Raw genomic sequence first — 26,988 nt, forward strand, 5'->3', positions numbered from 1 at the left:
ATTTTGTTAAGAAACAAATAGTTTTATTGCATTACATATAAAAACACATCCATCAAATAATCTTAAATAAGATGATCACAAATCATAAAGTCACCCTCTATAAATAAAGGATGAATACATTTTAAAAATGTGTTTTTGTATCCTGTAGTTTTTATTAATCAGGCTGTATTTTTCTACCATGATAGCAGCCAGGCTGCTTTTTCAAATCACTGATGATATTCACAATAATCTCAATAATGGAAATTCACCAGTGCTTTTATCTTGATCCATGACAAAATCCTATCTGGTCCCAAGCGTGGCCTTGAGTAGTTGTAGCATTTATTCACTGATAAATCAGTCGTACACACACTTCACTGCTTCGCTCACAGCCATAACGTTACTGTTTCATACTCATTGTCACACACACACACTCTTGATTTCTTCAGCGTACACTTGCCTCCGTGATGCAGGCTCATAATGCAATGATCTGTTAACAAAGGTCAGATATTACTCAGAAAAAAAATCTAAATTAGCATTACTTATCTACACAAACACATTGGCCAATTTCCATGCATTTGTATGTTCTTTTTCTTATTACATCATCTCATTTTGCTTTCCATCAGTACAAGCTAACCTGATAAAAACCAAACAGGAGGCCTGCTGTCACATTGCCAGGACATTGGCTGTGTTGTGCTAGTTGCTAGTTACAGCACAGGCAAACAAGATGCTCGGTGGCTGGCGAGCATGCAGTGAGCCTTCATTGCCTGCCAGTCCTGCAGAGATGATGTCATTGTTCAGACTGGCTGTGCCGCCGTTTCTCTCCCTGCCACGACGGCCAACACACAGCTGAATAATGGAGAGGGGAGGGTGGAGAGTGTAGGCTGAATCCCCAAGTGCAGTGTTGCTCTGCTCCGCCCCGTGGTGGTACCAGACACAGAGCCCAACTCCTCCAGACTCCTCCACACATCTCCTCCAGACTCCTCAAGCCTTCTTCCAGCCACCGAGAGGACATCAAAGTGCAGACCGGTGGGAAGCATGGAGAGGAATGCAGGAGATGGCATGAACATGGATCGGCTGGAAAGCCTGAGTTGCCTTTCAATTCCTATCAAAAGTGTCATTTCCACCATGCTAATAATGCACAACGCTGCCTTGTTTTAAAAGGAGGAGAGAACCTGTCTGATAGCAGCTTCAATGCACTCACCTTGAAGAAGAATATGATTTGAAGGGTAAATAAAGCCTTGTTCAGAACGGTGGGCAGCTTTGGGGTCTCATTTCTAAAACTATGTGACCGATTCTCACTTAAAGTTTGCGTACGTAGAAATTAAGAAACATTTTTCAGATTTTAATGCCGGTGTGCAACTTCCTGTTATAACAAATAAACAAATATAACCCTTTCTACGGCGTAATTACACCTCATACTCTCCCACACACATGCACGGCACAGATAAGGGTAATTCACAATAAAGTCTTGACTTGCGTAAATAATAAGTTGACTTGCGTAAATAATTTGCGTTGCGTTTGGTTTGAATGCCCCTCAACATTAGATGGCTAGCGAGGGACCAGAGATGTGGAGAGAGGAGTTTGAATGAAGTATATTTCCCCTCACTATTTACTTACTGCTGGCTGGCTAATAATACTCTTTACAACACATTTTCTTCTGCTACGACTATATAAAACTGTTTTTCAGCAAGAACTACTTAGCATGACGACGCTCGTCAGAGCAATTAGTGCCCAGGGAGAAGAGCATAGATCTTTTGTACTCTACGTTTTGAGGAAGTCATAGTCTATTTCAGAAGTTGTACTCAATAAACACAAATTAGCAGACAGACAAAATGGTGTTAATTCGCAAGGCCAGAAAACGGAAAAGTGGGTCAGGGAACATGTCTCAATTTTGTGATAGATCCTTGTAGCTGGATCCCTTAAAGTTATTTAAAATGTCAGAAGTCGGTACAAGTTAACTCATCTTCACGCCGTTTCCAGTTGGACGTACTAATAAAACGTGATGGCATAAAATGGGAGGATGTGGAGACAGATCGGCCTATATGGAGCAAAAATTGTTACATTGGATTGAAGGGGCCTCTTAATGGTCTCTAAAAGTTTCTATGGCCTTTTTCCAGATTTCCTTTCAGGCAGTGTGAGTTCTTTGGGACTGAGTGGGACATAAAGGTCTTCCAGTGAGTCCGTTTTTTTTGGTCGGAAATAATTACAACCTCACATTATAGTGTCAATCCCATTTGCATGACTCCGAAACTTTCGTACGTCAAAAAAGTTTTTGGCACAGGTTTACTTTTCTTTGTTTTTCTCATCCGTCAAAAAGCAATTAGAGAGTTGTTTGACCACTCAGAGTGGGAGGGGGAAAAAACAGCAGAAGAAATCTGCTGAATCGTACCTCTACCATGACCAACATTGAATTCTGGTTCACATGAAATTAATATGCCTCCATGTGAGGTATCTCTCCTCAGGTGTTACTGAACTATTTCGGAAAAAAGGCGTTTGCTAACAAGTGGCTAACTGAGGCAAATCATCACTGTTTAACCTGCTATCAGTTACACAGTTAAAATAAATATTTAAGATAAAACCGCTAAGAAACTCATGAACACTTTAGCGTTACCTGATGCAACATTTCTTATCTTCTCCTTCACATTAAAGAGTTGAACAATGGCTGTCATTTTGATGCTGGCAGAGGAAAAAGAGGCTAACTGCTAGGCTAATAATGAAGTACAAAAATATCTGTATTTATCAAATATGTGCACCACGGCCGAACACACCAGCGTTGATAAATCCCACATGTTCTAAACCACCATGCTCGTGCATATTTGGGGTCATTTGCATCCAGAATAAACCAAAATAACCTCATTTAACCATATATGGTAACAAAAAATCAGTTTGGCTTTTTCCCCTCAGTGGCATAACGGCAAAGAGAGCAAAGACAATCTATCTATCTCAGGCATTTAAGACAGATAGGCGCACTGGAAGGCACCGATCTGTCTCCAACCTCATACTGGAACATACCAGTGGCCAGAAGCCGTGTGTGGACTGGACTTGGATGTGCACAGGGATGGCATGTGTTCGTTCTAGCAATATCTGTTTGGGGAAACGGTTCCTACTCAGAAGCCACTCCGTTCTCTCACCAAACAGATCAGCGCTCTGAAAACGCGCTGCGGAGCGCACCGTTTACTAGATCTTCCAGTAATGCAAGATGAACCATGTTAAAATAATTTTTCCGTAAACGAATAAATTCACCCAAGGAGGAGATCGGAGACATAAGTAAAGTTGACGTCTGACTTTAATCTTGGCCAAGAGGAGCAGTTACAATGCAACAAAGTATGAGGATGCTACAGAGGAAATGCTCAAATCACTGTTGTGACTTGAGTCTTTTAAAGGAACAGGAGATAACGCGTCACTGACAGTTAACCTTCATGTAGAACTAGACATCATGACTACCAGGCCTCTGATAACATTTAGGTCAGCCATGGGGATACTAAAGTAATAAACAGTTCAACACATAAAGCTGTAACCTGAACAAAGAAAACTTTAAGACATGAGGTTATACAAAATTCTTATAACAAACCATGTTACAGTTTCAAATACCTCACAGGTGTCTTGCATAGATGTTGACACCAATTAGGCTACATGTCTGTTCCTAACTACACAAAATGACTAAGTGAGTAATTGTTAATCAAAGATACTGAACATGTGTAGATGTTGAGATTGTTTAATCCATGCTGTGACCATCGCAATGCTTTCTATTTGCATTTCCCCTATTCTACCACTGAGTGCTGTGTGTAAGCATGTCACAGCTGTGCTTATATGTACGCACATTTCTAAGTACAAGTACAAGTTGATAAATTCCACCCTTTTGAATAGGAATGATCGTCCGGTTATATTTTTCCCTTTTTAAAGGATGGTGCCGCAATTTTTATTAATTAATAATTAATAATTCTATTAATATCAATAATTGTATTGATATTAATAATGATCTATTAACCTGAATCTACTCCTCCTAGTTTCCCAACAGGCCTCAGCAAACAGAAACGTCTTCAGCTGACCTGCAGGCTTCTGGGAGTTTTATCCAAACATATGGAGCGTAAAAACAGATTGCTGCTTCTCCTTCTTTAGTTTTTGACTTGGGGATGGAAAAGTAGACCTGGACGAGACCTGAACCGAACCTGAACCAGACCACCTAAGATTTCTGGATGGTTCATAATGTAGCAGGAAAATCGGAAACAAAAGACCTCAGAACTGGACTGATGTGATTTACTTTCTGGGTCTCAGTACTCAGGACTCGAGCAACAGCATTCTGAATCTAATTGTGTTTTTAGGAGACCTGCAAAGGTCACAGTTGTCCAGTCTATAGAAGATAATCCACATCCTTAAATTGACAGTAGCCCGACGTTGTAATGGTTTCAATGTGGCTGTTGATTTTCAGGTCCAAGTTCAGGACTCCACATAGTTGTGGCTGGGCTGTGGGTTTACTGTGGTAGCTGTACATGTGGGCAGTACCAGTAATGATGTACTAACACAGTGCAGTGTGCATTTGACATTTTAAATGGACCACAAAAATGTTGTAAAGTTGTGGTCCCTCGGTCAGAATCTAAGGAAAAGGGCTGCTGTTGGTCTCATGTGCATCAATGTGTCCTGGTCTGAGGGAGGAGGTCTCGCCGTGAGACTATAGACCAAAAAGTCTGTTCCCTGCAGGCTATAACTTCTCTGGTGGACCTCATCATGGTGGCAATGGTCTATGCTTAGAGGGGAACAGGAAGTGGATCATCGATGGATGGCCTCTTGCAGCATTAACTCTCATACTGCTATTTGCTGCAACCAGGCAAATATATTTTTCTCTTCACTCACATTAACATTCCCTACATTCAGCTTTGTCAGTTTGCGGAGCCGCTGGTGTCCTTTTGGGCAGCTCGCCACCGTGGCCAATGAGGCTTAAAATGCAGAGATTTACTGCTGCAACACCTCCGTCTGAAAGGCGGCCCTGGGGGAGGCTGGCTGATGAAGATGGAGAGGAGGAGGAAGAGGAGGACTAAAGCAAGAGTTGGAAAGTTGTGTATCAGTGAAGCTGGCTTCACGACAGCGGCTCATAATAGTTCCTTTGTTACAAGTTCCATGAGGGAAATGTGAAATGTGTCTTTGTGGCGACATCCAGTCTTGTCCTGCAGGGTGTCGGCTTTACTGTTGTCTGGCAACATGATGCTAAAGGAAAGCTCCACACTTCTCTTTGTCAGCATCTCTGCCTTTTATTGTTGAATGTTTTTGCTAGTGATGAGATGGACGAAATAAAACGTTATCACTCAGGTCAGATCGTGTTGAATCTTCCATCCAACTCACCATCATCGTAGAGAAGTGAAAGTAGAGCCTGAAAAATTAAGAGAGTTTAAAGAGAGTTGGTAGAGCAGGCTGCCCTTTAAGAGTTTGGCTGCAGGATCATTTGTGTGTATTCCCGAAGCCCAGACTGGGCGTGTCAGAGAGGAGGCGGGGCTTCCCTCCATGTCGAGGCCAACCAGGTTTCCTCCATCATGGCTGAAATCACCACTATTGCTGCTTTGTACATGTTGAAGTCCCAGATCCACCAGGAAACCAAACACCATCCTGTCTGAGTTCACTCGCAGATCGTGATCATGATACATTTCTGTTATCGGGACAATTAGATTGCTGACAGAGAGGTGAAAAGTAGAGCCTGATTTAAAAATTCAGCACACAAAAAATACACTTTTCAAAATGTATTTATCCTTTATGTCCATGTCCAGCCTAAAGGGAGTTTCTGAGTCCAGTGTTGCATCTTCAGTTCAACCTGTTGTGTCTTCCAGGCCAACCTAAACGACTCTCACAACCAGATGGTGGTCCACTGGGCTGGGGAGAAAAGCAACGTCATTGTAGCCCTGGCTCGGGACAGCGCAGGAGCCACGGGGCCCAAAACCAGCTCTGTAAGTCCCTGAACACATCCAAAACACATCCTCTAACCTCTATGCAGGAGACTTTATGATTCATCATCATCTTATATACGATGATTTGAGTGTTCACTAAAATAATTGTGTCTGTGATGCAATAAAAATATTTGTTTCTTTAAGCTATGGTCTAAGATTTGGAATAAAAAAAATCCATTCAGTCTATGAGCCGTAGGTCTGCATAGAAATTGACCAATGAGAGCCATTGCTCCGGAAGGCTCCCATTGGCTCGTACCCTCCATTTGGTTGGGGGGGGCTCTTTTTCAAATCTGTCTCAGAGGCTCAACTGATTTTCAGAATGTAGACCATAGCTTTAACTTAATGTAAAGTGAGACTAGAATGTGTTAGTGCCATTTTTTTAGAGTTTTATCTTCAAATTGCAAATGTTATAAAAAGGCATAAAAAGGAATAATCATTCAGCTCTAATGTGCACTCTTAATCCATGTCGCTTGTTATCATGGACCACCAGGTCTGGTCGCTGATAAATCCCTGTTGCTGCCCCTTGTCTCCAGGTCTATGTGTCTTATGACTACGGGACCACTTTTAAACTGGTCTCGGACAAGTTCCAGCTTTCCGGGGTCAAGGCCAAGGAAGGCAGCAAGCAGGTCATCTCCCAGTTCTACCACAGCCCTGCAGACAACAGGAGGGTAAGTACCAGTCCTGGTCCACGAGGACGGGCTCACACCAGACTAGAATCCTGTCAGCTGCAGGGGTAATTGGGTCATCTAACAGCAGCTACAGTAGGTGGAGATCATCAGAGGTCTATATGGAGGTCTATGTCGATGTTTATACGAAGGACTGGGTAGAGGTCTATATGGAGGACTCTGCAGAGGTCTATATGGAGGACTATGTAGAGGTCTATATGGCGGACTATGTAGTGGCCTATATTGAGGTCTATATGGAGGACTCTTTAGAGATCTATATAGAGGTCTATTTGGAGGACTCTGCAGAGGTTTGGTGTGAACGCAGCTTTAGTGCATCACGTTTCATCAGTGCAGCTGTACTGTTTTTTACCATATTTCTGTTTCAGATATGCCTCATGTCTTGTTTTGGTGTGTATTTTCTCCTCTTCAGTACCTTTTTGTGGACTCGGCGAACAACTACCTGTGGAAGACCTTTGACTTCTGTAAGAGTGTCCAGGGCTTCCCTCTGCCCTTCAAGCCCACAGACCTGCTGCTCCACAGCAGGAGGTTCAACCTGGTGCTCGGCTACGACAGCTCCCATGCTAACAAACAGGTACAGACTCCATCTGTAGCATCCAGCCTTGTAGTCACAGGGTGAAGTGTAGATCAAAGCTCCAGTCTCATTTGTAATACCTGAAGAAAAACACGCTACTATTCTGTGTAAAACTGAGTGGATTCATGTGGCTGCTTGAAAGCTGCACAGCCTTAATGCTTTTTAGTAGCTTCTCATAGAAAGAGAGGCTTCTTTTTCTATTCCTTTACCATGACCTGCACAAGTATTCCTATTACTAGTATAACTGACAACAACAGAGGCTAAGCCCCACCCTTTCCAGTGTATCTCATTGGACCTTATTTCAGAAAAAATCTGTGCGCTCGTCAACAGAGAAAGAAAGAGATGAGTAACATTACATCCTGGTACCGAACAGATAGAGATGCCAATAATGCGAGTTTATGTGTCTAGTCTTTCTAATTACATATTTTAGATGAGGTCGTATACTTCAACAGTTACACAGCAAAATGCAACTTTCTTGACGTAATGGCAAATTTGACTAAGTAGTCCATCCATGGTCTACTGCTTATCCTGTATTCAGGGTGGCGGGGGGGCTGGAGCCAATCCCAGCTGACATTGGGCGAAGGCAGGGTACACTCTGGACAGGTAACCAGTCTATCACAGGGCTGACATGTAGAGACAGACAGGTCCATCCTGCATGTCTTTGGACTGTGTGAGGAAGCTGGAGAACCCGGAGAGAACCCACGCTTACACGGGGAGAACATGCAAACTCCACACAGAAGGAACCCTAATGTAGTCAATTTTCCAAAATGCTATATACACAGCTGGCCTACTGTTAAGGCACACTAGTAAATATAGAAAATAAAAAAAAAGAAGAAAAAGTGTGTTGCTGAAATTCCAAACAATAACCCTGCCAAAACTAAACCCATGGTAGTGTATTTAAAATATAACATTTTGGGTTTAGAGTCCAACTTTTTTCTCAAACATCCCAGAACTGTCCTCATGAGCAATTTTAACCATCTCACAGTCGGAACAATGTCCCATGGCGGTCCACCGGAAGGGGCGTGACTTAGCCTAATGCATAACATCATGCTATAAGATGGAATACCATGAATCCTGTTCATATTCTTGATTCCATTGGCTTTATTCCATAACACGTATGACCAGTAGCATATGTGATCTGGTGCTTACAGTGTGGTAACCAGGAGAAGAAACTATTGGTGGTTAGCGTTTTGGCTTGGAACTCGAGTTCAAGCACAATAGCAGCAAATGGCTCTCCAGTGTTTTCGTTTCCATGTGTCAGAGCCAAAAGCGAGGGAATGAGCTTGACCTACATTTTTACAGTACTCCATCCCCCTCTTCTTCCTCATCTCCTCCTCCTCCCCCTCTCCTTACACTGTCTCTCTCCTCTCCTGTAGCTGTGGAAATCAGATGACTTCGGGGAGACTTGGGTGTTGATCCAGGAACACGTAAAGACCTACTTTTGGTAAGATGGCCGCCGTATCTACTGTATGTGAGAACTGTCCTCTGGCCTACCTCCAGCATGTGAAGGGATGAGTAAATACAAGCTTCCAGAACATTTTTCTAGTGCGATGCCGATGTGCTGGTCGCTCACCTCCACGTTACGAGAATCTTAATAATTCCTTTCCTAACAAACATTTCAAAAGTTTTACAGAAAATACATAAAAAAAGAGCCATAGATTGATATTGAAGTACAACTTTTTGAGATGGACCCTATTTTCACGTTTTTGTGTCTTAAGCACTAAGAATGCTGCAGGGATGACATGTTTCTGTTTACTTTTCTCTTTTTTTGTTGCAAATGTCTGACGTTAGTCTTGTTCTGAAATCTCATGAGGTGACCACAGACTGTATATAGAAAGTGGACGTTGTCATGGTGACGCAATTCGCCATTTTTGGCCATCGCCATCTTGTATTTTTTGCAACCAGTGAAAGAAGTGACCATATTTGGACAGTGGAGGAGCAACAAATTAATGACTTAATGAGCTTCATAATTCAAGGTCAACTTTACAACTAGCTGACCTGTCAATCAGCAGGTAGCCCCGCCCTAAAGCATCCCTTTCCTTCTGGTCTGTTGGACTCTAAATGGACCATAATGTACTAAATGAACATCATGCTGGAATGAAGAAGACTTGAAACTAGAGATTGAGACCATAAACTAATGTTTACAATGTATACTGAGATAATACATCAAGAGAGAAGTAGGACCATTTTCTCATAGACTTCTATACAATCAGAGAGGAGTCACCCCCTGGTGGCCAGCAGAGAGACTAACAGTTTAAGGCACTTAAAGGTGAGAGTAGAGTAGGTGATTCTATTCAGACACATTTTATGTAATGTTACTTGAAATCCTTGTAACATACCGATAGCCATGAATAAATGTAATGCTCTGACATAAAAACATTTTAAAAATGTCATTTGTGGCTTTAGCAGGACTTTAAAAACCCTGTCCAATCAAAAAAGTCAGGCCGGAGAGGTTTGGTTGACAATATGTAGATGAACTGGATCTTATTTACACTACCGATGGACTGTTGATCTTCTGGGAGGGTTGGTGGATGACTGCATTGTTTCAGTGGCTAAACAAGACCAGACCTCATGTTTACTTTCACTTTTCACTTTCTTTCTGCATGTGTGTGTATGCGTGTGTTTGCATAGGTGTGTGTGTGTGTGTGTGTGTGTGTGTGTGTGTGTGTGTTTGCCTGCATGTGTGTTTGCATACACATTCCAAAATAGAGGTACCAGTGTGTACTTAAAAGGGTCCAAATGCTTGTCGCTGGGCTGGTACATTTTTGTACATTTTATCAAATTGTACCAGTTAGAGTATGTTGTGTGTGCCCTGCAAGACATATGAGTATCTTTGGACTATAGTATAGCATTGTACCTTTTAAAAATGGTACATTGTTGTACTATATAAAGGTACCATCCCAGCAACAAGCTATTCTGGACTTTAACAAGAGAACAATATACCAGAATAGATGGAACAATAACTGCTTCTTGAACTGTTTATTGACATCAATAATAAAAAAATAATAAATTAAGATTAAAATGACAGCATTTAGAATTCATAAAAGTTGGCATCAACATACTTCAGCAAAACACAAGTTTACAAACAAATTAAGATCATTAGAGCTGTAATGATTTATCAAATAGTTGTCAACTTTTAAATTAATTGCCAACTATTTTGATAATCGATTAATCGCTTGGAGTTATTATTTAAAATTATGTTTTTGGAAACAGTGATCAACTTTGACATTGTATGCCCACACAACTAATTGATTATTTGATAAATTAATCGACAGATTAATTTACAATGAAAATAATCATTAGTTGTTACATATTTACGTAGAATACTTCAAGGAAACAAAGATTCTATCATCAACTGAATATGTGTCTAGAGCAGGGATGCCAGGGTGAAATTGGACAGGGGGCCAGATTTTTTTCAAGTGAGACCTCAGGGGGACAGATTACACTTTCGGACTGAAAAGGCCAAACATTGACTCAACACATGGATAGGTAGGCTATTTGAAATTATTCATGAAGGCCTACACATCAAAAAGAAATTGCATTGGCACCAAAATAGCCTCACAATGAGGCCTAAATTACATACATTACAAAGGAGGATGATTGACAGGCGCTCTCCTTCATACAATCACGTGCACACTACATGGCTGCACCTGATTGGACGATTGCTTTCACAGCTGTCCTGTCTGCTCCCGGATTTCAAACCGACCAACATGGCGGCTCGTTTGAAAACTCTCTCTTATTTTACGACAATAGTTCACCGAAACGTGTTTCTGAAAACATTTTAAGCGAGAAATAAGCTATGCAGTTGCTGAATCTGTCTTTATTTTACATGGACAACATTCAGTTTAAAATATTTTTTCGAGAGCAGCGGCGCACCGTCTCTCCACACTCGCCGTGAGTCGAATGCATTGCAGGGCATACCGTAAATCCTTTAATATAGAACTCAGCCAAAATCTTCGCGACGCGAACCTGACAATGAATGGGAAGGATGGAAATAACGCTGCCTGTCGACACTTGCCCCGGCCAATGTGACTGGCCGGTAATAGAATACAGGCCAGTATTAGAGGATTTACGGTATATATATATATTTTTTTAAAATAGATAAAATAATAATATAAAAAAATTCTCCACTCATCACCCGCGGGCCGGATGTGACGTACAGTCGGGCCGGGTCCGGCCCGCGGGCCGTAACCCTGGCATCCCTGGTCTAGAGCTTGATGGTCTGACTCATTTCCTTGATTGAGCAGAATCCAGTCATTGTCAACAGTGACTTGGTAAGCATGGATAACGGTTTTCCACACAACACCCAAACACTGTCAATATTCACAATTTATTTAATTTTCAAGAATAAAGGGGTCGCCTCAATGTGTACATGACCTACTAAATAAACATTCTCAAGAGCATAATTTACCTCATTGACAGATAAAAACAACACATGCTGAAGCACCTTATCCTGAAACTAGGGATGTCCCGATCCGATATTTGGATCGGATATTAGCAAAAAATGCATATCGATATCGGATCGGCCTGCACGGGAAAATCCCGATCCGGACTCCCGATCCATTTATTTTTCATCAAAACTCCGGTCCGTGTTTTCCAGCGCACCGATGTAGTAATCCATTCCAGTTTTTTTCTGTTTTTCCCCAAAATCCGGTCCGCGTTTTCCAGCACACCTAGCGCACACCTCGCGACCTGTCCAGCATCCACTAAACAACAACAACTTGACAACAAGACTTGTCTGTGCATGTCCAGTGTTTCCCCTACCATTGTACAGGCCATAAAATCAATATGCCAAAAATAAGCCACCTATCAATTCATTCATAAATCAATAATCATTTACATTAGGAGCGCCTCCGCGCAGCACAGTAGACTTGCTCCGCAAGACGCACGGTCACAACAATCCTCGCGGCGCGCTCCCGCTACGTTCTTCTTCGTGTACTTTACGCGCTTGATGTTGTTCTGGTGCCGTTCTGCCTCGTAAAACCACCACGATGTCGCTTTCTACTTTGAAAACACGGAGTTGACACTGTATTTTGATAAGCTGTTGCACTCTTCAGACTCGTGGTGTGAGCGGGACCGGACCGGTACCGGAACCGGACCGGTTTCCGCGCTGCCTGCTCGCACAGATCCGCTCGTGCGCACATGCGCTGATGCAGGTCGATAAATATATATGCACTCCTTCAAAACAACATCAAGCCATATTGTGTGTGTAGTATTAGGACGTGATGACGTGTGTACGGGCTAAAGCCCGTTTGGGCTGGAGCAGTGTGAATGCAAAGCAAGGGACTCCCTGTGGGGGGAGGATTGTTTTTAATAAGATGTGGAACTCTGAGTTAACCTATTTCTACCTGAATTTCTATGAACTATTAGGCTGTTGAGTAAACCTATAACTTATATTTTACTTGATAAAATAAGACAATATATGCACTCATATGTCGTTGTAGTGTTTTACAGTATCTGTAGCTATTAATGTGATGCTCATCATTTTCCAGCCATATTTTTCCAGCCCCTAATTTTGGATAATTTCCATCAACCGGCATTTTTAATCTTTAATACATGCTTGGATCGGCCGGTATCGGTATCGGCCGATATTAAAAGCTACAATATCGGTATCGGATCGGAAGTATCGGTTCTCAATAATGCAGGTACCCGTAATGTTGAAAAGGTAAAATTGTTCTGTTCTTTCTTTTGTTTTAAATTATTTTCTACCCTTTCTTCAGTCAAAAGGTGCACTTTTGGCCTCTTAAAGGGATACTTCACCCTCGCACGCATCACACCGGCCTGCTGTGCTGTATGTGGAGCTTATGTGCAACATGGAGCTTCACACCTGTGGGCGTTACCCTGTGACGTTATCCTGTGACGTTACCCTGTGACGTTACCCTGTGACGTTACCCTGTGACGTTACCCTGTGATGTTACCCTGTGACGTTACCCTGTGGGCGTTACCCTGTGGGTGTTACCCTGTGACGTTACCATGTGGGCGTTACCCTGTGGGTGTTACCCTGTGGGCGTTACCCTGTGATGTTACCCTGTGGGTGTTACCCTGTGACGTTACCCTGTGGGCGTTACCATGTGGGTGTTACCCTGTGACGTTACCCTGTGGGTGTTACCCTGTGGGCGTTACCTGTGGGCGTTACCCTGTGGGTGTTACCCTGTGACGTTACCCTGTGGGCGTTACCCTGTGACGTTACCCTGTGGGTGTGACCCTGTGGGTGTTACCCTGTGGGTGTTACCCTGTGATGTTACCCTGTGGGTGTTACCCTGTGACGTAACCTTGTCATGCTACCAGTGCAGCGCAGCAACGCAGGCTATACAAAAACATTAAATTCATATTTAGGATTAGGCTGTGTTGGTAGCATTCAAAATAATTGGATTTACGTATTTGTTATACGTCATTAACAGCCGCAGCCTTATTGACTAAATTGTTAATTTACTGAAAATAAAAATATTGAATTGCTCAGTTATGATGGCTTATTTCATTATATATATTTCACATTAATTAAAAAATGTCACTCTAAAAAGGGTGTCATTTTCCTTCTGAAACATTTCAGGGAACTATAAAGCTAGAAGAAGGGTGTTTAGAAGAGGCCGAGATTCACTCAAAGGAAGGGTCTGGTGGACTGTGGATGGCCCTCCATGGACTCTCGGTCCAGACAGAGTCCATCAGTTGAACAGGGACCTTTGAAAGAATGCCACAGAGCCGAGACACTGCTCTCTCTGTTTCGCTCTCGAGGCTCTGGAGGAAACACTGATTGGAAGGCTGACGATAACACCCATGAACCTCATCATCCATCCTGGCTGATACTCCGAGCCACCATTTCTGAACACGCTTGTTATACAAGCTTGCCCACGAATAGCTGCTGATATCTTTGGTTTGAACATGCTGATTTTCTGCTGACATGTATTATTAATATTATTATTAGAATTATTATTTTTGTATCCTGTATTTTTTTCAGGCTCTATTTTGCCAGCCCTATAACTGGCTCTGAGAGTGAGTGAGTGAGTGAGTGAGTGAGTGAGTGAGTGAGTGAGTGAGTGAGTGAGTGATTGAGTGAGTGAGTGACTGCCTGCCTGCCTGCCTGCCTGCTCAAGTTGCAGCATTGATCTAGACCTAGTGACCTACGAGGTCACTAAGAGGCGTTGCTCATGAAGCTGTGTTCAGAACAATCTTCAGAACAGCAGAAACAGTTTCATTCACTTGACACAGACACAGACACTGCTGCAGTGTTGAAATGTGAAATGTTAACCAGGAGAAGTCAACACGTTTAGAACACACAGAATTCGGTAAAGAGGCTAAAGAGTTCACTGTTTATCAGAGTATGAAAGTTAAATCCTCCACAGCAGCTGTAGGACTTTGGCAGATGGATGGGTGTATAGATGGATATATAATACAATATGGCAAATGCAACATGACATAAACTCCTCAAAAAAACTTTGGAAACGTTATTTCGGTCGATTATTCCTCCCCTTCAATAATACCAATTGGTATTGTATTTTATATCTTTGGAAAGCCTGGTTAGTCAACTTTACAACAAGGTATAATGTGATCATGCATTCATGGAATGAGCAACACAGCTAACCGTGTGGGTAGTGGCCCAAAAAAATGTGCCAAAATCCCCTGCAATATTCTTCTGTTGCTCTCATTTTGAGCTTCAAGTGCTGGCAGGTGTATGCCAGTCACAGGTGTGTGACTGGCACCTGATTGGCACCTAATTGTTATTGTTTTTGTTTTAACTGTGAAGCGCTTTGTGACCCTGGTCTGTGAAAGGCGCTGTACAAATAAAGCTTACTTACTTACTTACTAATTGACAGCATTTGTGTGCATGGGTCCTGCAACTTTGTTGAGTTTGTGTGTGCTCCAAGCATAAACATGCCACGTTTGCCCCTTCAGGATAAGGCCCGTGCAATAGGGCAAGTGGAAGCTGGTGTTCCAGTATGCAGAGTGGCAGCATTATTTGGTGTCAGCCCTGGTACCATTTCTAAACTTAGGACCAAGGTCCGTGAGATTGATGAAGTCAAAGACAGACCACAAAGTGGCTGTCCCAGGAAGACAACACCCCAAGAAGACCGGTTCCCCTTTGCCTGTAAATCTCTGGAAGAAAGCCTACAGTTCCTCAGTGAAGCAAGGGTGAGGAACTGGTCTTCTTCGGGTGTTGTCTTCCTGGGACGGCCACTTTGGATACCAGTCTGACGGACCTCGGTTCTAAGTTTGGAAATGGTACCAGGGCTGACACCTAATAACACACACCTGTGACTGGCATACACCTGCCAGCACTTGAAGCTCAAAATGAGTGTGAATACCAGCAGAAAAATATTGCAGGGGATTTTGGCACAATATTTTTGGGCCACTACCCACACGGTTAGCTATGTTGCTCATTCCATGAATGCATGATCCTTACAAGTTCTACCTCGTTGTAAAGGTGACTAATTAGGCTTTCCAACGATATATAAAATACAATACCAATTGGTATTATTAACAAAATAACGTTCCAAACTTTTTTGAGGAGTTTATATAACAATAAAATGCTTGCTAGATTGATATTTGAATCAATTCAGACAACAGAATTATAATGATAAAGCAATGTGGTAATTTCATCACAATATGACTCCCCAAAAAGTGAGTGGTGAATTATTGCAGCCGTAACCTCAATAGAAAGACATCAATTGAAAATGAATAGCAATATTTATCATGAGATGAGACGGCTACAGAGAAACCTTTGGTGACGAGTTGTAAACACGACGGAGCTGGAATCCCACTTTGACATTGAGAAATAGGTTTGAGTTGTTGGGATGGCTGGAGGAGGGGCCTACTGTACTCCATTAAGTAACCACACACACTGTGTTTCCAAGGAAGTGATAGGATGTGGATAATATATATATTTTGGCATCCATGAAGGTTATTTCATCACTTATATGAGACGGATTCTTTAAAATTTACTATAGTTGTTTTTATGGGGATGTAAAGCAGCTCGACGTGTTGTTTGTATTGTTAAAGGTGATAAATTAAAATCATTATTATTCTCATTTTATGTTATTTATGACCTTTTTTATCCCACCTTCATACTCTCCTTTCCCGTATGTCCTCGCTTGGTCCACCCCTTTTCCTCTCCCCTCGCTCTCTTCTCCCCGATCACAGGGGGGTGGAGCCCTACGACTCCCCCACCACAGTGCTGGTCCAGAGACACGAGCCCCAGGGGGTCTCCACTATACTCAGCAGCACAGACTTCTTCCAAAGTGAGCAAAACCGCACCGTGATCCTGGAGCAGGTGGACAGCTTCCAGCTCCGCGACAAGTACCTGTTCGCCACCACCACCAGGGTAAGAGAGCAGGGGGTGCAAATGGGGGGATGGGGTCTGGGGGTCCTTCCCCCAAAAAATCTGAGTTTGGATGATGTGATTTCCTGTATTCTGGTGCATTTTGGGGGTGGCCAGCTGGAGAAAGATAATACCTAAATTTGTTCAGATTCATTGCCTAAAAATCTCCACACACGATTGGGTGGCCAGGGGGCCCCAAGCAGCTGCTTAGTTTGTTTCTGGCCCGGCCCTGCATTTAGCAATTTGAAATGTGTCCTCAACCTGAACGTCACCTATTCAGACAGTAGTTTAATGTGGGAATATTAAAGTGATGGTTCGGAGTAAAATGCACCCTAGGTCATCTCCACCAAGACATCCAGCCAAATACCCCCCCACCCCCGAAGCATTTTTAGCGATGGTCAGCATTGGTCAAGAATGGCTTAGTACTAGCGCGATGGTATATCTTGATTGTCTCGTAAATTACCCCATTAATAATGCATGGAATGTTACCAAACTTCTGCAGGAGTACACATAGGGTCTCTACTCACAAAACGAGTATTTGAAAGTTTGTAAGTACACCAGGAGTTTATTTAAAAGAACACTTGCCTGATAGCTTCTATCCTCGGCTACTAATGCTAACTAACGCTACCGCAGCTACTTCCGTGTTTACCCAGCCGATGCCGTGACGCGAGTTTCACGCGAGAGTATGAAAAAGTTTAGCTGAATTTTTATAAATGCTTGTATTATCAGGTCAACACTTGTTAACCTGATAATACAAGCATTAATAAAAATGTGTTGACCTGATAATACAAGCATTTATAAAAATTCAGCAAAACTTTTTCATACTCTCGCGTGAAACTCGCATCACGGCATCGTCTGGGTTAACACGGAAGTAGCGTCTACGCTGCGGTAGCGTTAGTTAGCGTTAGTAGCCAAGGATAGAAGCTATCAGGCAAGTGTTCTTTTAAATAAACTCCTGGTGTATTTACAAACTTTCAAATGCCTCGTTTTGTGAGTACAGACCCTATGTGTACTCCTGCAGAAGTTTGGTAACATTCCATGCATTATTAGTGGGGTAATTTACGAGATATACCCACTGTACCATAGCGCTAGTACTAAGCCATTCGGCTGATAGCGGCTATCTTGACCAATGCTGACCATCGCTAAAAATGCTTCTAAGGGGGTATTTGGCTAGATGTCATGGTGGAAATTACCTAGGGTGCATTTCACTCTGAACCATCACTTTAAATGTGCACAGTGTGTGAGAGTTCGATCCAGTATTCTTTCATTCATTTCATCGACCCTGGTGACACGCACACAAATGTAATATATCACATCTGGCAGTAGGCATCCTACTGTTCCTACTCTGCAACTACACACGTTTTTTTAAAAGCTCCATTGTATTCCTGCACAGTGAAAAAATATAGCAAGCAGTCTCCCACCTCAGCATAATGCACCGAGTGTAACAGACGTTGATGAAGTCTTCATCGTAGCCTCAGGAAGCAGCAGACAAACAGGATGTGGATCTCATCTCCTCCCCTTGTTTCACATTCACTTCCTCCGTGTCACATGTTAACGTGGGCTGATGCCATCGTCTCTCATATCTGCTATCAGATGTGGTTCAGGTCTCGATGTGCCCATCACCATGCTCTCCTCATCTCTGCTTAGCTCAACATTGATATTTCTCCACATCATCACTTTCAAGGTGCTAAATATGCAAAGATTTGAATGACTAATGAATAATCTACGAGAATGTGTTGCTATTTGCAAATAACATTTGATGCAGAAAGTAAGACTTTTTAAAATCGGGCTCTTTTTCACTTCTCGACCATAATAGTGAGCTAGACGTACAGTATATATCGTGACGATATTTAAGATTGTACCGATAATGTAAATTTATCACAGTCCACTGTTTTTTTTATCCTGAGCCATGATCAAATCCTATATTGTCAATCTATAAATAGACTATAAAGACTTTGAAATTGTCTTTTCATCTGCTAGTGCAGCTGCATGATTCATGTGAGTCTTGGGATGCAAGCCAGATACACAGCAGCCTTACTAATTCCCAGTGGCTAATGTGGTCAACACTAATGAGGAAGCCTCATTTCATAATTACCAATGTGGTCCAATAAGATACATGTGTTTAACCTCAAACCGTCGAGGCCAACAGCTGCTGAGTGTGGCTTTGTTTACTGCTCAGAATGCGAAATTGCCTCTAAGAGGCCATCCACACGTAGCAAAACAAACTTTTTTTCTCTGTTTTGCCTTGGCGTCGTTTCAAGAAAATCTGCGTCCAGACGAATCCACTGAAAACGACTCAGCGCGCTGTAGTACATATTCCAGGCCTATATGTGGCGCTGTTTCTGCTACAAAAAAGGCAGAAGAAGAGACGGAGCTTGACCGGATGTTTGCCGTTGCTATGGCAACACGTGAGAGTTACGGCTAATCTCTGCGCCGACCACCCGATCAATAAACACCCATAAGATGACAATTTGGCCCGTATAAATAAAACCAACAATAAGCATCAACAGCCGTCACCCGAAGGACCTTGACGAGGCGTTGTCACACGTTGGGATGGATTAATTAGACAAATAAATGCCTACATTCATGGGAAGTTAGCTAGCGGTTGTTAGCATCGTAAAAAAGTAGCAAATCTGCGACTTTTTTTCCGGAATATTGCCCCCCTCTCTCGGCTCCGTTTTTTTTTCATACAGTGGCCCTGATACGCCGACGTACAGACGAGCAGAATATCTGCTACGAGCACGGAGGCCGCCGTTGTTGTTGTTACGAGACGTCGTGGGGTAAGAAGTGAGACTTGAGAGGCGAGGGGCGGGCCGATGACGTCATCGTATTCGTTTTCGAAACGGAGGGGTGTCGTTTTTTTCTTTTTCATCCTGAGAGCTGGTTTCAAAAAAGTGCGTTTTCAGGCAGCGAAAACGCTGGATCCGTATGGACGGCAGGGGCGAAACGCACAAGACTTGTGCGTTTACCCACAAAAAATGTCTTCATATGGACGGCCTTTATTATCCCCCATTTACAGCATGAATCAGCGTTTATTTGGCGACGGCTGTGAACTACGTAGCAAATAGCTAGGTAGCACATAGCTCAATGTGCACCGGTGAATGGAGGTTGAGGCTATCAGCTGTAGCTGCTGCAAAGTCAAAAGGAAGTGGGTTGTCTGCAGTGGCTTTCTAACTGACTGTCATACACATGACGACTGTCAGAAGCAACAACAATTTCACTACAGGATTCTGTTGCACAGGAAGCCTTTTAAATACGTCCATCCATCCATTGTCTACCGCTTATCCTGTATTCAGAGTTGTGGGGGGGCTGGAGCCGATCCCAGCTGACATTGGGCGAAGGCAGGGTTCACCCTGGACAGGTAACCAGTCTATTACAGGGCTGACATGTAGAGACAAACAACCATTCACACCTACGTGCAAGGGGGTGTCCATACGAAGATGTTTTTTGTGCGTAAAGGCACAAGTCTTGTGCGGTTCGACCGGCCGTCCACATGAATCTGGCATTTTCACTGCCTGAAAACGCACTTTTTTGAAACCAGCTCTCAGGGTGAAAAAGAAAAAAAACGACACCCCTCCATTTCGTGTTCGTTTTCATGTAGACGTCATCGGCCTGCCCCTCGACCCTCGAGTTTGATTTCTTCCCCCGCGACGTCTCGTAACAACAACAATAACGGCGGCCTCCGTGCTCGCGGATATTCTGCTCGTCTGTACAACGGCGTATCAGGGCCACTGAATGTAGGCATTTATTTGTCTAATTAATCCATCCCAATGTGTGACAACGCCTCGTCAAGGTCCTTAGGGTGACGGCTTTTGATGCTAATTGTTGGTTTTATTTATACGGGCTAAATTGTCATCTTATGGGTGTTTATTGATCGGGTGGTCAGGTGGAGATTAGCCGTAGCTCTCACGTGGTGCCATAGCAACGGCAAACATCCGGTCAAGCTCCGTCTCTTCTTCTGCATTGTTTTGCTTCGTGTGGACAGGAGTCATCAATGAACCTATCCCCATTCTGCATGTCTTTGGACTGTGGGAGGAAGCCGGAGAACCCGGAGCGAACCCACGCTGACACGGGGGGAGAACATGCAAACTCCACACAGAAGGAACCCGGGCCGACCCAGGAGTCGGCGACAGTGCTACCCACTAACCCCAAATAATAATAATAATAATATACTGTATATACTGTAAAAATGCAGCTCTATTTATACAGTATATATATATATATATATATAAAATATAAATAGAATATGAATACATTTGAACGTGGTCGATAAACTAAAGGTCGCCTACAAATGACATCTAAGAAGTAACTATTTCTGTAACTTCCTGCTGTAAAATGTCCGACTGGACCGCAGCTTTGCTGTCACATGATCTGGTCGACTTTTTAGGCGAGACATAGTTCATCTCCAATCAGCCTTCTGTCAGCTGAATGAAAGCAATGGCGGCTTAATGGGTCTGGGAATTCATTATAATATAATACAGAAAATGATTATGGTGGACTCGTCGGTGAACTCCCTCCTCTCTGAGCTCTGAATGCCATCTCCAGATATGAACCCAGCTTGTGGGACCAGTCAGAGTGTGCAGAGGGGAATGAAACGGACACAGGCCGACCCGTCATTCATAAACAGAATGAATCTTCTGTCTCGTCTCACTTACTTTCTCCCCTCTTCTGTATTTGGTTTGCACTAATAGGATTAGAATAATGGAATCTCACAAGTGCTTTTGGCAGAATCAAGCTGCTTTAGCTAATTAAAGAGCTAGATTCAAAGAGTTTTATCTAACAACAGGGATCCTGAGCAATAGAGTGCTAATCAGACCTTTAAGAGCCTGCCCTTTGGTCGAATCGAGGAAGATTACTGGCTTAGTAGATGTAATGGGTAAGTTGATATGGCTCATTCCTTTTCTTCACAGTTATCTGTTCGCCATATTCCTCCTCATTTAGATCACAGATTCTCTGGGACAGAGAGGAGACAGGAAGTGGATATTAGAGGAGGAGCATGCTCTGTAGTGGTTTCTGAAGCTCTTGCAGTTCCTTAAACAATTCAGTTTAGTGAATACCTCAGACTACCATTTTCATCTTCTGTGTTTTGGTATTTTACAGGATTCAGTTTGAGGAACTCATTAACATTGGCCCATGTGTTTTGGGGTCAGGAGCCTGGAGCCAAACACAGCAAAATAAGTAAATACAGGCAACGGACAGGGTCTCTGCAGATCTACACACCGACACAAACTTCTAATAGGTCATAGCAGGCAGCAACCTCTGGTTCTGAAAAGTGAAGCCAACCCTTCAAAGTGCCTTAAACTTGCATTCTCTCTACTGGCCAGTAGGGGGTGACTCTTCTCATTCCAAAAATAAGTCTGATTGCATGGAAGTCTATAAGAAAATGACCCTACTCAGGGCTCCAGAGTGCGACCATTTTGGTCTAAAGAAGAGCACATGCTAGGTGATACTTAAGTAAGTTTCTAATGATATTATAAGGAAAGGTATCTGCACTGACAACGAAACAAGCTGGAGTTGTCACAAGACGGTGGTATTGTCTTCCCTATCCCTATGCTTGTGACGCTGCAGTGCACACACAGACAGAGCAGCGAGAGGTTAGGAACAACGGTGCTACCAAGGAACACTTTTAGTCGCGCTTCATAGACGTTTGGTCCCATGTCGGAACAAAATGGTCTCTGGAGCCCTGAGTGGGTATGGACAGATGCCGGTGCCCAAAAAGAACACAAGCACAGTCTTGCACAGGTTGAGCTTTACGCAGCGCTGGAGACAATCCTGTTCAATACAGCATGATGTTTAAACACATCTGAAAGCAAAAGTGTTAACAGCTGCTCTGAATGGCCACAGTCAAAGGTGGAAAATCCAGGTTTGTATCAGGAAAACACAAAGTTTAATGTTTTTAAAGTTATTGTTTGGACTGTAATGGTATTTCTCATCAGAACTGAAAATGTAAGTATTTGTACTCGGTCTGATAAAAGTGATATCCGTGCATCTCTGTTTGTAGAGGCTTCACATTCTGGTGAATATACACCTTCTGTCATTTATTTTTCTATTCCCAAAACAATATACAGAGAAAAGTCATTTCTCATATATATATACACTCACTGGCCACTTTATTAGGTGCACCTGTCCAACTGCTCGTTAACGCAAATTTCTAATCAGCCAATCACATGTTAGCAACTCAATGCATTTAGGCATGTAGACATGGTCAAGACGATCTGCTGCAGTTCAAACCGAGCATCAGAATGGGGAAGAAGGGTGATTTAAGTGACTTTGAACGTGGCATGGTTGTTGGTGCCAGACGGGCTGGTCTGAGTATTTCAGAAACTGCTGATCTACTGGGATTTTCACGCACAACCATCTCTAGGGTTTACAGAGAATGGTCCGAAAAAGAAAAAAAAAACCAATGAGCGGCAGTTCTGTGGGCGCAAATGCCTTGTTGATGCCAGAGGTCAGAGGAGAATGGCCAGACTCGTTCGAGCTGATAGAAAGGCAACAGTAACTCAAATAACCACTCGTTACAACCGAGGTATGCAGAAGAGCATCTCTGAACGCACAACACGTGGAACCTTGAGGCGGATGGGCTACAGCAGCAGAAGACCACACCGGGTGCCACTCCTGTCAGCTAAGAACAGGAAACTGAGGCTACAATTCGCACAGGCTCACCAAAATTGGACAATAGAAGATTGAAAAAATCGTTGCCTGGTCTAATGAGTCTCGATTTCTGCTGCGACATTCGGATGGTAGGGTCAGAATTTGGCGTCAACAACATGGAAGCATGGATCCATCCTGCCTTGTATCAACGGTTCAGGCTGTTGGTGGTGGTGTAATGGTGTGGGGGATATTTTCTTGGCACACTTTGGGCCCATTAGTACCAATTGAGCATAGTGATAACGCCACAGCCTACCTGAGTATTGTTGCTGACCATGTCCATCCCTTTATGATCTGATGGCTACTTCCAACAGGATAACGCGCCATGTCATAAAGCGTGAATCATCTCAGACTGGTTTCTTGAACATGACAATGAGTTCCCTGTACTCAAATGGCCTCCACAGTCACCAGATCTCAATCCAATAGAGCATCTCTGGGATGTGGTGGAACAGGAGATTTGCATCATGGATGTGCAGCCGACAAATCTGCAGCAACTGCGTGATGCTATCATGTCAATATGGACCAAACTCTCTGAGGATTAAGGCAGTTCTGAAGGCAAAAGGGGTTCCAACCCGGTACTAGCAAGGTGTACCTAATAAAGTGGCCGGTGAGTGTGTATATATATATATATACACACGTGGACAAAATTGTTGGTACCCCTCTGTTAATGAAAGAAAAACCCACAATGGTCACTGAAATAACTTGAAACTGACAAAAGTAATAATAAATAAAAATTTACTGAAAATTAACCAATGAAAATCAGACATTGCTTTTGAATTGTGGTTCAACAGAATCATTTTGAAAACAAACTAATGAAACAGGCCTGGACAAAAATGATGGTACCCCTAGAAAAGATTGAAAATAATTTGACCATAGGGAAATGTTAAACTAAGGTGTGTCCTCTAATTAGCATCACAGGTGTCTTCAAACTTGTAATCAGTCAGTCTGCCTATTTAAAGGGTGAAAAGTAGTCACTGTGCTGTTTGGTGACATGGTGTGTACCACACTGAACATGGACCACAGGAAGCGAAGGAAAGAGTTGTCTCAGGAGATTAGAAAGAAAATTATAGACGAGCATGTAAAAGGTATAGGCTATAAGACCATCTCCAAGCAGCTTGATGTCCCTGTGACTACAGTTGCACATATTATTCAAAAGTTTAAGGTCCATGGGACTGTAGCCAACCTCCCTGGACGTGGCCGCAGGAGGAAAATTGATGACAAAATGAAGAGACGAATAATAAGAATGGTAACCAAAGAGCCCAGAACAACCTCCAAAGAAATTAAAGGTGAATTCCAAGGTCAAGGTACATCAGTGTCAGATCGCACCATCCGTCGTTGTTTGAGCCAAAGTGGACTTCATGGGAGACGACCAAGGAGGACACCACTGTTGAAAGCAAATCATAAAAAAGCGAGACTGGAATTTGCCAAAATGCATATTGACAAGCCACAAAGCTTCTGGGAGAATGTCCTATGGACAGATGAGACAAAACTGGAGCTTTTTGGCAAGGCACATCAGCTCTATGTTCACAGACGCAAAAATGAAGCATACCAAGAAAAGAACACTGTCCCTACTGTGAAACATGGAGGAGGCTCAGTTATGTTCTGGGGCTGCTTTGCTGCATCTGGCACAGGGTGTCTTGAATCTGTGCAGGGTACAATGAAATCTCAAGACTATCAAGGCATTCTGGAGAGAAATGTGCTGCCTAGTGTCAGAAAGCTTGGTCTCAGTCGCAGGTCATGGGTCCTCCAACAAGATAATGACCCAAAACACACAGCTAAAAACACCCAAGAATGGCTAAAAGCAAGACATTGGACTATTCTGAAGTGGCCTTCTATGAGCCCTGATCTAAATCCTATTGAACATCTGTGGAAGGAGCTGAAACATGCCATCTGAAGAAGGCACCCTTCAAACCTGAGACAACTGGAGCAGTTTGCTAATGAAGAGTAGGCCAAAATACCTGTTGACAGGTGCAAAAGTCTCATTGACAGTTACAAAAATCGTTTGATTGCAGTGATTGCCTCAAAAGGTTGTGCAACAAAATATTAAGTTAAGGGTACCATCATTTTTGTCCAGGCCTGTTTAATTAGTTTGTTTTTTAAAATGATTCTGTTGAACCACAATTCAAAAGTAATGTCTGATTTTCATTGGTTAATTTTCAGGAAATTTTTATTTATTATTACTTTTGTCAGTTTCAAGTTATTTCAGTGACCATTGTGGGTTTTTCTTTCATTAACAGAGGGGTACCAACAATTTTGTCCACGTGTGTATATATATATATATATGAATGGTGATTTATCATGATAAATCCACAGTTGATTAATCCTATTCAAATGTTTAATCGATTGACAGCCCTAATTATAATATATCCCTGACATTCGTTCTGGTCACAGTCCTGTTTAACCCAAGTCTCCACAACCTCCCTGCTCTGGGGACATCAGTGTCTCAGAGGTAGAGACCAGTTGTCCTCCAGTTGGAAGATCCTCCACTGCACAGAGTGTCCTTGGGAGTCGCATTGGACCCTTCTTTTCGTTGAAGACGCCAGATCAGACTTTTATGCAGTTTGCTCCATCTTTTTTTGTTGTTATTATTACCACTGTACATTCCCTAATAGTTAATGGTACAGTTTGTGTGTGTGTGTGTGTGTGTGTGTGTGTGTGTGTGTGTGTGTGTGTGTGTGTGTGTGTGTGTGTGTGTGTGTGTGTGTGTGTGTGTGTGTGTGTGTGTTTTTGTGCACGTGTGTGTGCATAACACACTGAGTGGTTAGGAGACTAGAAATTCAGACCCATCTACCATCGCTGTTGGTCCACATATGACAACAGTGTCAGGTTCTTGGTAACTGATAGAATTCAGCTCTGCAGTGTCAGATGAAGCCTGTAGTTGGAGCTGCCGAGCAATAAAAGTATTCTCAGCATGCTAGTAGATTCTGAATTGTCCACCAGTCTGACATGTATGATGAGTAGTTGAATGAGCTGTGTGTGTCTGTGTCCCTCCAGAAACTCTTTGGCAGCCATGAAACTTCATCTGTTCAGCTCTGGGTTTCCTACAATCGCCAGCCAATGAAAGCCGCCCAGTTTATGACCCGACATCCAATCACAGTGAGTCTTTTTCAACCATGTATAGTAGTGGTGGGACAATATATATCGAAATGTCGTGTTTTATATTAAAATACATATGCAGGTGCTATTTACTGAGCTGTGCTGAGTCAGCGTTTCAACCCTGTGCTTTGTAGCTTGAGAGGCAAAACATTTTCTCTTTTTTTTTCAAGACATTTTTTCACATGTGAAGAAAAGTTGTTGAAAGTCTGAGAGTATTGTTCACCCATTTAAAAATCTATGTCAAAAAGGAAAAAAATACAAAATGTATTAATTTTGTATTTTTAAGCTCAAAATCCAATATGGTTCAAAACGGTGAACATCAGCTAGTACCAACCAGTTTCAGTCTGGGTTCATGACATCATCCATAGGTGGATTCATTAGATCTAGCACGACATATGATGATAATGATATTACAAAGGCAAAAGAAAAAGGATCACAAAGAGCTGTGACACTGTTTACGCAAAACAGTTGGTAAACGTTTCAAGTTAAGGCGCCAACTGCTCATCCATCTCAAGGTATAACTGTAAGTCTTTGTCTTGAGTACTTGGTGTGGAAGTTAGTATGCACACGTGAAAAAGTGTTTAAGTCATGATTTGTTAGGTCTGTCTGCAAGACCACAAGCTAACTACTTTTAAAATGCTTGTTATCTGAAAGGAGTCTGGTTTATGGTGCTAGGCTGTGCTAACATAGCTGCTCCATCAACACTCCAAATAAGGTGATCTATACATAAATATACATTTACATTATTTAAATACAGCAGAT

General features: G+C 42.7%; 1 protein-coding gene across 2 annotated transcripts in view; it reads left to right on the forward strand.

Annotated features, from left to right (window-relative positions):
• Positions 1-26,988, forward strand: part of sorl1 (sortilin-related receptor, L(DLR class) A repeats containing) — a 93,731-nt gene that overhangs the window by 11,440 nt on the left and 55,303 nt on the right. For both annotated transcript variants that reach the window (XM_084019911.1, XM_084019910.1), the window contains exons 2-7: positions 5,796-5,912; positions 6,446-6,580; positions 7,008-7,169; positions 8,546-8,613; positions 16,305-16,485; positions 26,125-26,226. In XM_084019911.1, the coding sequence (XP_083876037.1) occupies positions 5,796-5,912; positions 6,446-6,580; positions 7,008-7,169; positions 8,546-8,613; positions 16,305-16,485; positions 26,125-26,226 (765 nt within the window). The remainder of the gene's footprint in view (positions 1-5,795; positions 5,913-6,445; positions 6,581-7,007; positions 7,170-8,545; positions 8,614-16,304; positions 16,486-26,124; positions 26,227-26,988) is intronic.

Source organism: Eutrigla gurnardus (assembly GCF_963514095.1).
Source record: "Eutrigla gurnardus genome assembly, chromosome: 10".
Classification (NCBI taxonomy): Eukaryota; Metazoa; Chordata; class Actinopteri; order Perciformes; family Triglidae; genus Eutrigla; species Eutrigla gurnardus.